The sequence below is a fragment of the Mesocricetus auratus genome, unplaced genomic scaffold (genome assembly GCF_017639785.1).
Source record: "Mesocricetus auratus isolate SY011 unplaced genomic scaffold, BCM_Maur_2.0 Super-Scaffold_100020, whole genome shotgun sequence".
NCBI classification, from domain to species: domain Eukaryota; kingdom Metazoa; phylum Chordata; class Mammalia; order Rodentia; family Cricetidae; genus Mesocricetus; species Mesocricetus auratus.
This window is the reverse complement of record NW_024429201.1, coordinates 40,624,662-40,641,962: the sequence shown is the minus strand read 5'-3', so window position 1 is coordinate 40,641,962 and position 17,301 is coordinate 40,624,662. Positions and strand designations below refer to the sequence as shown.

General features: G+C 43.6%; 1 protein-coding gene across 4 annotated transcripts in view; it reads left to right on the top strand.

Annotated features, from left to right (window-relative positions):
• The first annotated feature begins 442 nt into the window (after positions 1-442).
• Positions 443-17,301, top strand: part of Mctp1 (multiple C2 and transmembrane domain containing 1) — a 521,330-nt gene continuing 504,471 nt past the window's right edge. The window contains exon 1 of one of the 4 annotated variants that reach the window (XM_040728844.1): positions 443-1,275. In XM_040728844.1, the coding sequence (XP_040584778.1) occupies positions 559-1,275 (717 nt within the window). In that variant the 5' untranslated portion in view covers positions 443-558. The remainder of the gene's footprint in view (positions 1,276-17,301) is intronic. The other 3 variants (XM_040728841.1, XM_040728842.1, XM_040728843.1) reach the window with 3 other exon arrangements.

Genomic DNA, 17,301 nt, shown 5'->3' with positions numbered 1-17,301 from the left:
CCACCTAGGAGCAGAGGATGGTCCTGGGCAGCTTAGCCTGGGTGCTGGTCCGCGACGTCTACGGCAGGACGCGCCCTGTGGTGTGAGCCGCGTGCGCGCCCAGCTTGGAGGCGGCTGCCCCTGCCACTGACAGGTGCCGGCCTGAGGGCGCGGGTGTGGTCCCCTGTGCAGCTGGCAGCGTCCGCTGGATGCTTGCAGCTTCCCGAACCCGTAGCGGGTGCGGAGGGGGAGCCCGGGCGCGGCCTGGGGGCGCTCTGTGGACTGGAGCAGCGGAGTTCCGTGCGCGAAACTTTGCAGGAGCCCCGGGCGCTCGGTGACAGCGCCAGGCCAGCTGGGCAGGTGCAGCCGGCCGAGGCGGCGACACCCGGCGGCAGGAGGGCCTCGGCCACAGCCGCTTTGCTCCGAGCTGGCCTGAAGCCGCTGGGCACTCGTGGCTTGTGCTGCTGCGCCGGCCGCCACCGTCGCCGCCACCGCCGCCTCCTCGCTCCCGGAGGAGCCGCGGCCCGAGAGGTCGGAGGAGAGGCAGGAGGAGGCGACAGGAGGTGCCTCGGGTGGAGGATGGAGCCCCGGGCAGCCGCGGCTGGCGAGCCCGAGCCCGCCGCGTCCCCCTCCTTCCAGGCCCGGCTCTGGAGGAACCTGCAGCTGGGGGTGGGCAAGGGCAAGGGCGGCGGGGGCGGGCGCACCGGGGGCCACGAGCGCCGCACTGCGGCCACCCCGACCCCATCCCCGCCGCCCACGAGGGCCACGAAGGACGCCGTGGCCGGTGTGGGCAGTACCGGCAGCAGGTGGAGCGGCTTCAAGAAGCGGAAGCAAGTGCTCGACCGGGTGTTCTCGTCCTCGCAGCCCAACCTGTGCTGCTCCTCGCCGGAGCCCCTGGAGCCGGGCGGGGCTGCTGGCAGAGCCGAGCAGGGGTCCACGCTGCGCCGCCGCATACGCGAACATCTGCTGCCGGTGGCTAAGGGGCCCGCGACGGCCGCGGGGACAGCCGGAGCGACGCCTCCTGGCGGACGCTCTCCGGACTCAGCTCCTTCGTCTTCCGCCTCGTCCTCGCTGTCCTCATCTCCCCAACCGCCCCCGAGGGGAGACCGCGTCCGAGATGAAGGCGCACGGCGCGGGGGCTCTGGAGTGCACCTGTGCCACCAAAAGAGCTCCTCTCTTCCTGGCACCGCGTGCCTGGAGCAGCTGCTGGAACCGGCGCCACCGCCCGTAGAACCCGCACGGGGTCCCGCCGAGCCCCAAGATCTGCTGAAGGGTGAAGAGCGCGGCTGCGGCCAGGTGAGTGCCAGGTGACAGAGCTTGCGGGCCACCCCTCCAGCTTCTGGCTGCCGTTCCCCGAAGAGGGTTCCGGTGTGGGCGAGCGAGCCTGAGTAGCTGAAACCGAGCAAAGGAAGCATTTCGTTCCAGTTTAGTGGTGACAGTAGTGACAGGTGTCACTCTTATCAAAGTCAGCAGTGTGAGTAGCAGTAGCTTAGTGAACAGCTAAAGAAAAGCCACAGATAGCGTGGGTGTTTTTTTGGAGGTGCCCTGCAACATGCCCAACTAAGCATTTTCTTGGCAAAAGAAAAAAAACCAACATAGCCCAAAACTTAGGAAAGAAATCGCAACCGCGGGTGGCCTTGTAGATGGGGCTGCCTGAAGCAAACGGCTACCTTGGACATGGGAGTGTAGAATAGAAAGCTGGAGTTGTGGCTTCATCCATCACAGAAATTGGTGACTTCTCGAAACTTCCTACTGCAGGTGGATCACTGTCCCACGAACTGCAGGATCCCAGTTAGTCAAGTAGTTCCTATGGTCCAGAGTTTAGGTCATCAGACACACGTGCTTCTAAAACAGGCTACTTTACAATCCCTGTAGACTATTCAGACCAGAGGTTTTCGTGTGTTTTAATGGAAATTTTAAGCCATGAAGTGACTTCGTTTACTCCTATCGTTTTTAAGAGGGATTTTTCCTTTTATAAAAGTCTATCAAATCATGTTCACAGTAGAAAATATTTCAAATATTCAACCCTATAAGGGACCTAAAACTGTTTTTTTCTCAGTATGTCTTAGCTTATTAACTCCCGTTACAATAATTCTGATCATGTTAAGTGACAGATATTACACTGAAACTTTAAGTACACCAATGGCTAGCTAGGAAAAAATTCAGCCATTTGCTGAAATTTACTCTTCGGCTGTGTGAGGCAAGAAGAGCTCAGAAAAAAACTGTATAGCTTATTTACTATTTTCTTTTTTCTGTCTAGCAAGCATTTGATGTTCCAGAGAAAGCTTATTATATCAGATTATGTGGACACTATTGGCAGAGAAAGACCAAATAACTTATCTTTTATTGTCTTGAAACAGACCCAAATAGAACTCTTTCTTTTTTATTTCAAAAGCAAAGTGAAAGTCTTCTTGTCTTGTACCTAGGCTGCTAGCAGAAGGTGTGGCCAGAGTAAAGGTGGCTCCTCCCACCTCCAAAGAGCTTGGTTACAGATGTGCCTTCCCACTGGAAAGCTCTGCATAGACGTTCTTCCCTCTTCAAAGGGCTTAATTAAGAAAAGACCTCTCAAGGGTGTGCCCATTCATTCGGGTTGCGCCTAATTCCAGGTGTAGTCAAGTTGACAACTAAGAATAGTGTGAGATATCTCAAATACTACGAGATAAAGGAAATGCTTTTGAGTTTCTATATAGCCCCAATGCACATTTATTTTAACCTTAAGAGATTGTTTTGATATTTTATTTTTCCTAACTTTTAGGAAACATCATAATAATAATGTTACCTATTATGTTATGGGGAAAGTTAATTTATAAAGTTATTTTGCAGTCTATTGAATTGCAAATATTTTCAAAACAAAAACAGTGCAGAATTCATCTTTGTGTCCTCCCCACCCCCTTAAAAACCAAAACAGTTTTGAATCCATCAACTTTTATTTTAAGAACATTAGTATGACTGGACAGTGATGGTGCACGCCTTTAATCCCAGCACTCGGGAGGCAGAGGTAGGTGGATCTCTGTGAGTTCCAGACCAGCCTGGTCTACAGAGTGAGTTCCAGGACAGGCTCCAAAGCCACAGAGAAACAGTATTTTGAAAAACCAAAAACAAAACAAAACAAAAATCACTAGTATGTCTTTTGTGTCAAAAAGATCTAAGCTGTTTTGGAGCCCATACTGAAATAATACTACAGTGTGTGATTTCATCATATTCTGGGCACTCTATAGCATTACACTCTTCGGTACTCACAGGAGTCCTGTAGAAATTCTTGTTTATTCTAATGTCCAAAGAATTGAGTGACCTTTCTGGGACAGATGTGTGGTTAGGAAGCAACACAAGGAGGGGTGTACACAGGTCAGTTTTCAGAATCTTTCCCATGATTCTCTCCAGTCCTGTGAACTTCTAACCCTTAACTTAGGGATGACTTCGATCTGTTTAATGCTTGAGGTATACAAGTTTGCATGTGTTGTAAAACCCCCATCCCTACCACATTTTTCAACAGATCATCTACATTAATTTCTGATGCATTGTTGCACATCTTACTACATTTAAAAATCACATGCTTTTCATTATAAGGAACCAATATTTCAATGTAGATATCAGAAAAATATTGTAAAATTTGAAGTAAAGTTTAAAAAAATAATAGATGAATGCAAGCAGAACCAACATTAAGCCCTAAGTGTATGGCCTGGTCCAGGAATGTCCTTGCCTCTGCTGCTCCTGGGGTCTTGTTCTCCCACCAGTGAGTAGAGAGTGTCCTCTGCAATGGCTTGTAGGCGTGTTTCCTAAACACTGTGACTACAGAAGTACCTCTTTGCTGAGCTAACAGGAACTGAGCTCTTTGTTCAGCTTAAAGGAGCTGAGCCCACTTCCAAATAGTAAGAGAAGAAAGGGAATTGAAACCTGGAACTGAATTCATTACGCTGCCCAGGGGCAGGCTTCAGTTTAGCATCATGCTTTTCCAAGTTCATCTCAGGGGCTTGCCTTGACTATCAATCAGCTTCGCATCCTAAGCCACCTGGGCACTGGGAAGAACTCATAGCACGTGAAGCTCTATTTATTGTTCACCAGCCCAGAAGGGCACACATCGAGATAAGACAGTGAAAGCATTTGTTATTGCATTTTGATTACCATTGCACAAAAACTTAAAGGCAACAAACAAAAAACACAATTCATTGGAAAATTAGGAAAATTCTTGAAAATTTGTTTTATTTTCTGCTTGTTCCTGCCATCAGCCATGTTCTTCAACACACTTCCCATTTCTCCACCCCCAGACCAGCATGAGGTCCCAACAACATATGTGCCTGCATTCTGACACTAGGTAGAGACGTAAACCAAAGAAAATCAGGTTGAGTGCTGAGGGGAAGATTTGGAAGTCACATTATACCAACTAAGCTTAACACTGCGGCCCCCATGTAGCCTTCTCATTAACTTTTCTTTCATCAAGCCACTTTTTGAAAAACACTAACAGTTACAACAGTGCCTCCTCATGTATTATTTCAAGTGTTCTGCTTTGTCAATAAGATGGAAAGAAAGAAAGAAAAAATCGTTTTTCCCCTGCTGATTCTTGTTCACATTTTGGACCATATTGTCACAGCAGATGCATTCCATTTTCTATACTGCAGTTGGGAAAGATGCTTTCTCAAACTGTGTGCCTATCAAAAATATGCCAATTTTATGTATTCTGTCTTGATGAGTTACTAAAATTATATTTCACTAGAATCAGAAAGTCAGTATTTTCAGAAAAACTGGGGACCGCGTATGTTGCAATTTTTAGTATCTAAGTGAAAGCATGTAGTGTTTATAATTGTTAAACCTTTATTGCTGCTCATTTTTAAAGGAATTTTATGGCAATTGCTTTCACAGGAAGAAAACAGGAAAGGAGAGGTGGGTAAGCTACTCGGTGTAGGGAGGAATGACTTTAAACATAGCAAGAGCAGCCTCTGTGCCTTTAGATGAAACTCCATGCACAACAACATGAAGGAGAACATTTTCAAGTCTATACATAAAGTGCATCTGGCTTTTTAATAGCTTATACTGAAATATTATTTGGGTTAATGTTTTGTCGGGTATTTTAAATATTGCTTCAAAGAATATAGTTTAATCTTGGGGAAGGAACAGTTTAAAAATGAAAATTCCTAATGTAAATGACCAACTCCACTAACAAATCTAACAATGTCAAAATCAATCTCCTAAAAGCAATTTTGTTAACTTAATTTTATAAGAAATTTAAGGTGGGATGTGGGTCTGGTTTCAGAAACTGTATCTTTCAAAGTCAGAGTAAGAGAGGCTGAGTTTGCTGAAGCCCTGAATCTGGAGTTTGCAGTGTGGCCCGTTCTTCAATTACAAGGACCAGAAGTTTATTCCAAAGGGAAAAAAGGATGCAGTAAGAGAGGATCTTGGAGTGTAATGTTTCCCTCTAGCCCTATTTAGCTAACGTGTACATCTGGCAAATTGCTGGGCCTGGAAACCTACAAAGGAAAGTATCAATATTTAGACACAAAAGACTGGCCTGATATGCAATGGCTGCAGCTGTGGTCGTTAGTGATATTGAGTAAACTGAGGTTTGTGAGTTGCAATAAGTGAGTGGTAGAAAATAAATGAATAGGAGCTTTGCCAGTTGTTCACATTTAGTGTGATATGGAAAGTGTTTTACTTGTAATGGTGAAAAAATAGTCTAGATAACTAAAGTGGTACTGATAATACCACAATTTTAGTAGTAACAAAATTATGCATGACTTTTAGCAAGTGTGTCGTCATTGTCACGGAAATGTAAATGAGTGCTTGGAGGAAAAAAACGGAATTATCATATGAATTTTAAAAATAAGATACACCCCTCCCTTTCTTTTGGAAAAGAATGAAAATAGCAGGTGATCATGCACATGAAAGTTCCCACTGTCTTTACCACTCCGAGGGAACACGTAGTGTGGCTTCTTTACGCACTGTGATGAGAGATTTACAAACCCTAGGTTCCAATGTATTGAAATGTGAGCCACAACACTCCTTATGGTTGTATAATTGAACCAAGGTCATGGAAATTCTGGCAAGGGTAAATGAATTAAAAATGAAATGCATTGTGGTTCTGAGGTGTTCCTGGTAGCTATTGCCCATGCGGCATTGCAGGACCACTGAGCCTTGCTTCTGAGCGTGTTGTCTAAGTACTCGGTCAGAACGCACCTTCATACTACCCAGCACTAGTCCAGAGCACCCGAAGCACCTCAGCTCAGACTCCAGATAAGCTTTAGAGAAGCAAAACCCTACAGGTTTGCAATCAGGAAACTCGTTTTGGCTTTTTAGCTGGCTGCTCAGGCGTATTTCCTCTTCTTGGTAAACCAAATATCTGAGGAAGGAATTCTTTATAACTGAGGGTCAGCACTTGGATAATGGTTTGGGATTTGTTTAATGTGAATGAAATAGATTTTAACATCAAACTTACTTTCTACAAGCTTACCTTCATAAAAATTAGAACAGATCATATGTATATCTGGTATATTTGCATTTATTTAAAGTTATCAAATAAAAATGAGGTAATCTTTCCTCATGCCATTTGCTTGCTTTGGAAATATTCGTAACTGTATTTTTTGTATGTGTTGGTGTCATTGAAAACACTGTATATTTTCCTGCATCATCGGCTTCACGTGCTATTTTAATTTCCTTGCCGCCACTGGTCTTTTTTTCTAACTCATATTGCTTTTCATAAGCTTTTCATAAGCTTTTCTAGTATGGGGAAGGATGACTGTCTCCCAACAAATGAAGTTTCTACTCAGAAATGTTTTTCTCTTTGAATATGTGGCAGTTGTTTGTTTTCAGGAGGACTTTTTGGGAAAGTGTGTGTGTGTGCCACAGCATGTATGTAGAAGTCAGAGGACACTCTTAGGTGTCAGTCCTCTGTTTCCACCTGTTTGGTGTTGCACATGCCAGGCTAGCCTCCTGGCAACTTCCTGGTTCTCCAGACCCACCTCACCAGAGGGACACTGGGTCTGCAGACCAACGTCACTGTGTCTGGCTTTACATGGCTTCTGGTGGTCCATATGCGGGTTCTTGTGTTTGCGCGAAAAGTGCTCTTCCTCCTGCGTATCTCCCCAAACTTCATAAATTTTATTTTGAAAAATATCAGGTCATAATTTTCTTAAAGTTTCCAAAGATTTGTATTTGATTTTACTCTAAATATAGGGTAAAAAATGTACTTCCAATATAGTGATATTAAGAAATCCTATACTTCCTTTTAAGAAGTACTTTTAAACACATTGTGAAATATCTTTTGAGGTATTTTATGCTAGTGTGTTTCCCATTCCCTTGGACTCTAGTACATGTAAAAACATAATAGGTAAGTGGCCCCTTGGGAGTTTAAAGGTCATTGGATCTTCTTACTATCACTGATTTTGTTCATGGCCCCTTTATTAGGAGCAATCTGAATTAGTTTGCTGACACCCATTACTGCACTAGTACTACTACAGGAAATCTGGCAACAGCAGACCCATGATTGATGACATACAGTGGTCCAGGAATGGCTTCCTCAATGAAGGAAGTGATGAGTGGACATGCTGGAGCTCTTCAGTGCTTAGGTCTCTGGAAAAGTTTCAGGATGACTTTATTATGTAATGGAGTACTTGTCTCCCTGATGCCAGGTCCTTTAAACACATCAGATGTACTGGACATCTTCTTCTGATGGCTCTGTTTGACCGCAGCCTGGATGTTAATTCTGGTTCTTGTCCTTATTGGATATGTAGGAGAGAGTTCTCTTTCTCGGTCATCTGAGATGTACTCAGACTCAGGGATGTACTTCCTGGTCACTGCCTTGGGGGTACTGCTCCTTCAAATCTGCATTCCTGATTCCTGCTCCTTCAGTTATGTTGTGAGTATTTGACTGTGCTTGGACCCTCTGCTTTATTCAGAAGGTAATGTCTGTTATTCTTCCTCAGCCCTCTGCTGGGATTGCTGTCTGTACCTAATGCTTTCCTCCCCAATCCTATACTCATCACTGGAAAACTGCCTCTTCTAATCCATGTCTTTCCCAACTACAATTTAGAGTAAAATCTCAAGCTTGACCATCCGCCCTGTCCTCATTAGCCTGCGCTGTCACCTTTTTAGAAGACTGAATGCCTGATATACGAGGTAGAAGTCAGATAGTTGGCTCATTGACACTCACAGTGACTCCCATGAGCCTGATTACAAAGCAGCAAAGCTTCCCTGCAGAAGGTCTGCAGCATTTAATGGTTCGTGGCTTTTCCTTCCTTCACATTTGGCTGTTGAACTCTGGAAATGTGTATTCAGAATTTGCTTTAAGTATTCAACACTATGCATACTGAATCTGGAAAGCTCAGTGTAAAGAACGTGGAATGTAATATTACTAAGCTTTTATTTTTACCTTTTGAATTGATATTTGGATTAAGTTACATATAATATTAAAGCTAATTTCACTTGCCCTTTTAAATTTGTATTTCTATTGGACAACAATTGATTTAAAGCAGAGATCTCAAAACTCTAAATTCATGACCACAAGACTGTAGAAGCAAGGCTAGTGTACAAATAGCCTCTGCTCAGGCCACGGTAAACCACGGTGATGGGGGATGTCCTTCTGTATGCGTGGTTCTCTCATTGGTTGGTGACTACAACACTGAACAGCCAGTGGCCAGGAAGGAAGCATAGGCTGGGCTACCAGACAAGGAGAAGGCTGGGGAGAGGAAGGCAGAAAGGAGCCGTGAAGCCACGCTGCTGGAGGAGTAACATGCTGGATTACTGGTAGGCCACAGCCTAATGGCAATACATAGATGAATAGAAATGGGTTAATCGTTAAGATACAGCTAGCCATATAAGATGCCTGAGCCATCAGTTTGTAAGTTAATGTAAGTCTTTGTGTGTTTATTTGGGGCTTAAATGGCTGTGAGACCAGGTGGAACAGAAACCTCCTCTTCACCATGGAGCCCATGCTTCCTGGAGGGACAGGATGCTTCCCAGTTTCAGCTGTCGTTGCCACTCAGGACGACAGAGACAGTTTCTACATTCCTTAGTAAGAATGAGTTCAGGTGTTTGTTTGCTTGTTTTCCATTTTTAATAATGTGAATGTTTTCCTTTTTATCTTTAAATTATAAACAATCTTATTTTACATACCAATCCCAGTTCCCTCTCCCTCCCTTCCTCCTGTGCCTCCCAAGACCACTCCATCTCATCCCCCTTTTGCTCCCCAGGGAGGGTGAGGCCTTCAATGGGGGATCATCTAAGTCTGCCACATCATTTGGGGAAGGGCCTAGGCTTTCCCCGTGTGTCTAGGCTGAGAGAGAGAGTTCAGGATTTTGTGCTAGGTTTCCACACTGCTGAGATTTGGGCCATTAATATGTTTTAAAAAGCACCACAGGCCAAATTATGAATCTGGTCTAAATTTACATACCAATTTTAGCTTCTGGCTCAGACAGCTCACATCCCCCACTTCTCTGGTCCCACACCAGTGTTTGGGACAAGTTATCTGGAAAAGAATAGTTTGAATACATTTTGAAAATTAATGCTGCAAGCTTACCAGGAGTTTGCTGGTGTGCACCAACCAGGAGACCTGAGTTTTGGAATAAAAAGTCAGAATTCAGTGGGCTGTGAAATTCAGTGTATGTGTAAAAAGGGATATGGTCACAGAATAGCCAAAAATACATCCCATGCCAGGGTAAAGGAAAGTGGTAGTGTAGGTACAAAAAAATGACGTTGGAAGACTCTGTCACTGGAAAAGTGTTGTTTAATGTCCAGTGCTCTTTGGGATAGATGAGGCAGAGCCCAAGGAGAGGCAAGGGTGGAAAATAAAGGAGAAGATGGGTGTAATTGATGGAATAGGTCCCTAAGGTGCTGGTTTGGTGTGCTTGTTGCAGACTAGTAGGAGGTAACCTCACTTAGCCTCAAACCAGAAGATATGTAATTAGACGTTTTTCTCTGTCTCGTCCAGTCCCACTGGGCCAGCTTCTCTCCCACCTATCAGGACCCACAGCCACTTATGAAATGATCACCCAGAGGCTAATATTGAAAAGAATTGTTTGGCTAATGGCTCAGGCATTTTATTGGCTAGCTGTCTCTTATAAATTAACCCATTTCTATTAATATTTGCATCATACAGAAGGACATGCTACATCATCTCCCATTTTCTGTCTAACTAAAATGGAAGGTTTTAGCTTTAACATCATAAGATTATATATAACAAAACAGTTATCAAGAAAGAATTATAGTTACAGTATTTAGCCTATTTGTATTTGTCAAAATAAAAAAACTATCATCTAGCCTATCTTTGTGAGTCTAAAGTTTTATATCTAATTTATCTTTTATCATAACTAAGGACAATTGTAAGTATCTAGTCTTTAACTCCATCAAAGACCCCAGAAATATGTATTACCTACGTAAACAGGAAGTGCATTGTAAGCAACTTTCAAAATTCTAGAAATGACATCTGGATGCCTGAACAGCCACCCAAAGTTCCTCTGCAGCATTGGGGCAACTGTCTTCAGTCTATAGGCCTAGAGTGTCTGCAGATATCTCAGTGAAGCAGGAAATTTGGAGATCTGTTCCCATCAGTTGTTTTCTTCTGTGTCCTGCAGAATGTCTGGCAGTTTTCTTTGTGAAGCAGGAACCTTGAAGGATTATCCCATCTTATCTCGGCAAGTTTAGCAGTCACTTTCCTGTGGATCCTGTGTCCAGTTCATGTAACATATTGTATATGCATTCCCGAGCCGCCTCCTACCCCACCTTTCCCAAGCTTTTCCGGGTCTTACGTGGAAACTTCGGAGTCCTACGTTGGCACACCAGTTGTAGCTGGAAGTTTTTCTCTGTCTTACCTCTTCCTACTGGGCCAGCTTCTTTCCCACCCACCGGGTCCCCACAGCCACTTACGAAATAATCACTCAGAGGCCAATGACTCAGACACATTACTGGCTAGCTCTCACATAGATCAACCCCTTTCTATTAATCTATGTATTGCCACGAGGCTGTGGCCTGTGGATGGTGCTCTGGAATGTTACTTCTTCGGTGTTATCTCCCTGACTCCGCCTTTGTCTGGCAGTTGGCCAAAGCAGCTTCATTTGTCAACCAATAAAAGTAACATGTATTTGCAGCATACAGAAGGACATTTCCTATCAAAGATGTATTCCAGCATGGATGTGGCAAGGTTTGGTGGAAGCAATTTGAAACAGTCTGTCTGACGGTCTACCTTGTTTTGGAATATGATTGGGCTTTGGACACAGGAGATGATGAAAGCATAGGCGCAGAGGCACAGAGGTGCCCCTATATGTTACGTATACTGGAACTAGATCAGTAGTGGAACCAGAGCATGAGGTACAGGAAGGGGTAGGAGGAGGAGAAGTGAAAATAAGGAGTAGCTGGATGTGGGGTGGAGGAGTGGGTTCTACAGCACACAGGGAGAAGGAAACAGGAGGCCTTAGTGAGAGCCTGGGGTATAATATTCATTATAACAGCTCCTATCCTTTCTGTTTTCCGAGAGAGTCCTGCCATGTGCCTACTGTAACCTGGCCTGAAACTTGCTTCTGAGGTTATAGGCATTTCCACCATGCCTGACTTTCTAGATCCTGGTTTTGATAGTTACTTTTGGAGTCTCAAGGATGAGGTAGCTACTACTCTCTCTAAATTGTTAGGCAATGAGAGTTCTAACTGTCAATGGACAGAAGAAAGGAGAAAGCATATGTTGTTTACAAAATCAGGCAAAACAAGAAAGTTCTGAAAATACTGTAGTCACTTGCTACACCTCATGGTCAGATTGGCCAAGAATTCTGAAAAGGTGTCATAATGAGGAGTCTGGGATGTAAGCCCTCCTCAAAAACTTCAATCTTAGTCAAGGTATGTGCTAAAACATCAGGTAAGAGAAAAATGGCCAATTTCTTTTGATTTTAGCACGCACATTTATTTTTCTAGAGAATGTAGATTTATTAAACAAACAGGAGAAAAACTCTTGAGAGTGAAAGGCATTCCCAATGAATACATTTGAAATTTTCCAATTTCTAAAACTTGCCAATAGGTTTTCTTTCAACACGGCAATATTATTTGTCTAGACCCTCAGGCCATACTTGGCTCTTGTTCCTTTATGGGAACATAAAATAGCTTTTGATAAAAGAATAATTCAGCATTTTCGTAGCTGACTTTGAATAGTATTTTCAATGCACCAAATTAGAAATCTGACTGTTCTCCAACATATCCTTTAGGATTGGAATAGATCTTGGAGACAAGTCCTGTGTCACCACAGAGCTTTTGTCAGGGTGCCCGCTGAATGAGCGCGGGTGAGAGCAGCTGTGGGCTACCTCTGGCTCCCACTCCACGGTGGCTTTTCTCTTTTATGTACTTGTTTCATCTTCCTAATTATAGCTATGTCCTAACTGAAATTTAAGCGATACAATATGTAGTAATCGTTCCTATTTATGTGGTATAGTGATAAGCTTGATGGGTGTCTGCAGTAGAAATGATTACAGTGGGACGGTTCAGCAGGTAAAGGTACCTGCTGCCAGCCCTGATCGCCTGAATTCCATCCCTGAATCCACACCGTGAAGGAAATAACTCATCCTGCAAGCTGTCCTCTGACCTCCACAAGTGAGCCACGGCATCCATGTACCTACCCACAGGCACAAAGCTAAAACATTAATCAAGTGTAAAAACACCCCAACAGTGTGTAATGATCAAAGCAAACCCTGATTTTGAACATTAATCACAGCTTTGTGTTGGGAACACACCTACTTTGAAATTTGCAAGAAAATTTTCTGACTGTAGTCAGTTGCCCTATTGAATTGTGCAACACTAGAATGCCTATATAAATGTGATTTTTCTTTTACCCATTAATTAGCCAGTTTTCCTCTGTCTTCCCTATCCCTCTAACTTCTTCTTGTGTGTGTGTGGGGGGGCAGGGTTGTTTGTTTGTTTTTGAGACAGGGTTTCTTTGTGTAGCCCTGGCTATTCCGGAACTAGCTTTGTAGACCAGACTGGCCTTGAACTCACAATGATTTGCCTGCCTCTGCCTCCTGAATGCTGGGATTTAAGGCTTGCGCTATCGCCCGGCCCCTCTCACGTCTGCTATTCTACTCTCGATTTCTAGGAGCTAACTCTTGTTTAGCTTTGCTTGTGGACGGGATCTTAAGCAGTTTGCCTTTGCTCGTCGACCGTGGTATGCGTGTCCTTTTTGTGATTAACCAGAACTGGATGGTGGGCGAGTCTCACACGTTATGGGGTCTAGCTGTGATTGTGACTTTGCCGGATCCCATACCACTTCACAAATGTGTCAGGTTGGTGTTTTTCTGATTTCCTCACTTCCTTTATGGAAATAAATTGAGTAGGACTTAGAGGAATGGGCAGAGAAGTCGGCGGTTTCCTAAGCTCCATGTCCAGTGATCGCGCTTTTCAGGGGTCGCGAGGTTTTGTAAAGTGTTTTGTTCTTATCCCTCTCTACCTGACACGCGCAATCTAGCTCTAAGGTTTTCCTCAGAAGCATTTGTCAAGAATGAGGGAGAGCTGTGTGGCTTCCCATGACAGATCCTGCGTATCCTGGTGTCCCTCCAGGCTTACTCTGCTGACTGTGGCAAGAGGGACCTTGCGTTGCCATGGAGCCTTCAGTCTTTCCTTCCTTCTGTCTTCCTGCTGCGGCCGGTCAGCCCTTTCACTTCTGCTTTTCCCTGGAAAATAGGCAGGGGCAGCAAACTGGAGTGGTGAGTCCAGTTTTTGTTTTTTTTTTTTATGGTGAAGTTTAAATAGTTGGTTCCTGTGAGTCTGTGACAAATGCTTTGCACACACGTCTGTATATGCATACGCACACAGTCATGCTTCGATAGGCAGGGTTACGCACACACATGTGTACACACATACACACACAGTCATGTTTAGTTAGACAGGGTTATGCACACACATGTGTACATGCACACACACACAGTCATGCTTCATTAGGCAGGGTTATGCACACATGTGTACACGCATACACACAGTCATGCTTCACTAGGCAGGGGTTATGCACACACATGTGTACACGCATAAACACAGTCATGCTTCACTAGGCAGGGGTTATGCACACACATGTATACACGCATAAGCACAGTCATGCTTGATTAGGCAGGGTTATGCACACATGTGTACATGCACACACACACAGTCATGCTTCATTAGGCAGGGTTATACACACATGCATACACACATACACACACAGTCATGCTTCATTAGGCAGTGTTATGCACACACATGTGTACATGCACACACACACAGTCATGCTTCATTAGGCAGGGTTATGCACACACATGGGTACACGCTTACACACACAGTCATGCTTCATTAGGCAGGGTTATGCACACACATGTGTACACGCATAAGCACAGTCATGCTTCATTAGGCAGGGTTATGCACACACATGTGTACATGCACACACACACAGTCATGCTTCATTAGGCAGGGTTATGCACACATGGGTACATGCTTACACACACAGTCATGCTTCATTAGGCAGGGTTATACACACATGCATACACACATACACACACAGTCATGCTTCATTAGGCAGTGTTATGCACACACATGTGTACATGCACACACACAGTCATGCTTCATTAGGCAGGGTTATGCACACATGTGTACATGCATACGCACACAGTCATGTTTCATTAGGCAGGGTTATGCACACACATGTGTACACGCATACACACACAGTCATGTTTCGTTAGACAGGGCTTATGCAGTGTCCACTTTTATTTCATGTCACCTTCATCTCCAGTGTCTCTCACGTACAGTAGCTAAGACAGCGAGGACACCAACGTTCTAGACGTGTCTTCCTCTCTAACTGCAAAGGACTAGATTTCAAATGGGTTTCTACTCTGAGTAGAACCACAATGACCAGTTCCTGTACAGAGAAAATAAAAGCACTTGCAGTTTTGTAGAGAGTGTTTTTCAAAGAAAATGGGTACGCTCACTGACAGTAACCTGATGTATGAGGAATGTAGTCATTCTCCAGCAGGGATGTGTAACACTTCACAGGGGAGAGTTCATCGAATTATTCTCTAATCCTTTCAAATCCAGATGCCACAGTAACCAATATTTCTCAACAGTATTTTCAAACTTGATGTGACTTTACCCTCACAAAATTATACTTACAGATAAAAATTAATACCTGATTAAAGGAAAGAAAACAACTTTAGGATTATAAAAAAGCATTTTTATAATTATAGGAGGCTTGTCCTTTGAAACCTGAGGTGCTGAGGTGGGGACAAATGGCCTGGGACAGCAGAACCTTGAGCTATGGTAGTGACCACAGAGGTCCTGTCCTCTGTTAATACTGCCATGCTAATGCCACTCAGTGGCTCGGTTTGAAAGATATTTCTTACACAATTTAACTCTCTTATTTATGCTCTTATGTCTGAACTTAACTGTGCTTTAGTGACATTTATAAATGCATATTTTGTATTTTAAATTTTACTTTTTAAGGACTATATGTTTAATGTGAATTTCAAGCAGAATGAGAAGTATTGTTTGCATTTGTACTAGAACTTTTCACACGAACTAATTTTGCACATGAGCGTCTAGGTTGATGATCAATACAGGAGGATACAATCCACTGTGGGTAGTGTACACATGACAGACAGTCCTGAGAAAACCACGGAAAGGAAGCCACTGAGCATTCTTCCTTCACAGCCCCCACTCTCGGCCCTGCTTACGAGGTCAGGCCTGTAGTTCCTGCAGTGGCTTCCCTTGAGGATGAGGTGTGATTGGGAGCTGCTGAGCTCCATAGCTTGGGCATCACTAGACAGACACCTCATATCTGCCAGAACCATTGTCTCCAGGGACACCACTGCACTGTGATTAGTGAGCTGTGTCACTCCACCAGGACCAGGTTCAGGACTGTGCTCCCATCTGTCACTCATGGTAGAACCTGGCCTCCTTTAACAACAGCTGAGTCAATAGTTCCAAGTTTCACCACATTGTCTTGGAGATGCAGTTTGGAGAAGGGGCCATTGTTTGTTGGAGAAAAGTATCTAGTAAATGGAGATGGGTTACTTTATTTCTTTTATGACTCAGTTCAGAGCTCACAGGTGAACTGTTCAGACCATTCTTGTGAGTTCAGATTCCACTGTTAAACCTCTACTAGAATGAAGCTGTCAATAATGCAGCAGTTTTCTTATCTGGACAGAAAGTAATGTAGTTTTCTGAACACGTAACTTTTTCCTGAAGACTTGTAGACAGGAAGGCAGTGCGGAGCTCTTATCTTTGTTTCATATGATCAGTGGAGAGGAAATTCCTCAAGGTATACCAGCTTCTCAGGACAGAGTGGGGATTTTGTGCTCACATGATTGATGCCAAAAGTCAGGAGTCTAGTTGTGCTACATGACTTTCCTCAACACCAAATGGTTGTTATGCCTACTCATGAGGATTACCATATAGCTACTTTCTTAATGTCTTAGAAGTGTTGGAGAAACAATTAAGTTAAAATGTTCTATATTATGAACTAGCCCTAGATATAAATATGTTTTATCTGGAAGATCATCCAATCCAATAACGATGGTTTTAGCAATTCACCTCTTCAGCTTCCACAAATATTTATGAATTTATAAATGGGTTAATGTAAGTTATAAGAATTAATTAGGAGCAACCCTAAGCTATATATTATGAAAGCCAAGCTTTCTTATTCTTCATAATGAGGAATAAGTTATAAGTCTCAACGTCATTTTTTTGTGAGCTGATAGTCCAAAGAAAATCTGTCTACATATGGTGCCCAATGTGGAGGCTTGAATATCAAAAAATAGGGCCTGAGAAAACTAATCTCTGGACATGGAGTCAGATGTGGGTGGCTTCCTAGTCCTGCAGTTTCTCTGGCAGGCCAGTGATCAGCATGCAGAGGTGTGGCTGCTGGCTGCTGGCTGTGGGCTAGAGCCCCCTGTCAGCACCATTCACTGAGCTGAGTTGTGTAGCAGCTGACAGGACAGTTTAAGATTTGACTCATGGGGTCAGAGAACACTGCAAGTGCTTAGTAAAACCAGGTCCAGACACAGAACATCTCTAAAAAGGTACAGTATGTTTAAAAATATGCTTAGATGCTAAAGAAAGAAAAAAAATACTATCAACAGTCATGGAAGAACTGGTTTAAAATAATAAAGTCTTTAAAGAAAGAATAAAGTAGTATAAAAAGAATAAACTAGGTAAAGATGGAAAATATACATAATGCCTGGATACTGAATGGTGCTTTGTCGACTTTGATCTTTAAAATGCTTATGTACAAAAAGCAATAGCTGCTGAGAGACATTTCCATTGGATTATATATTTTAAGAATGCCTTAACTTCAAAATGGAAGTCGGCTTACAGAAACTTCTCAGTTTCAGGAGGTCCCATTTATTA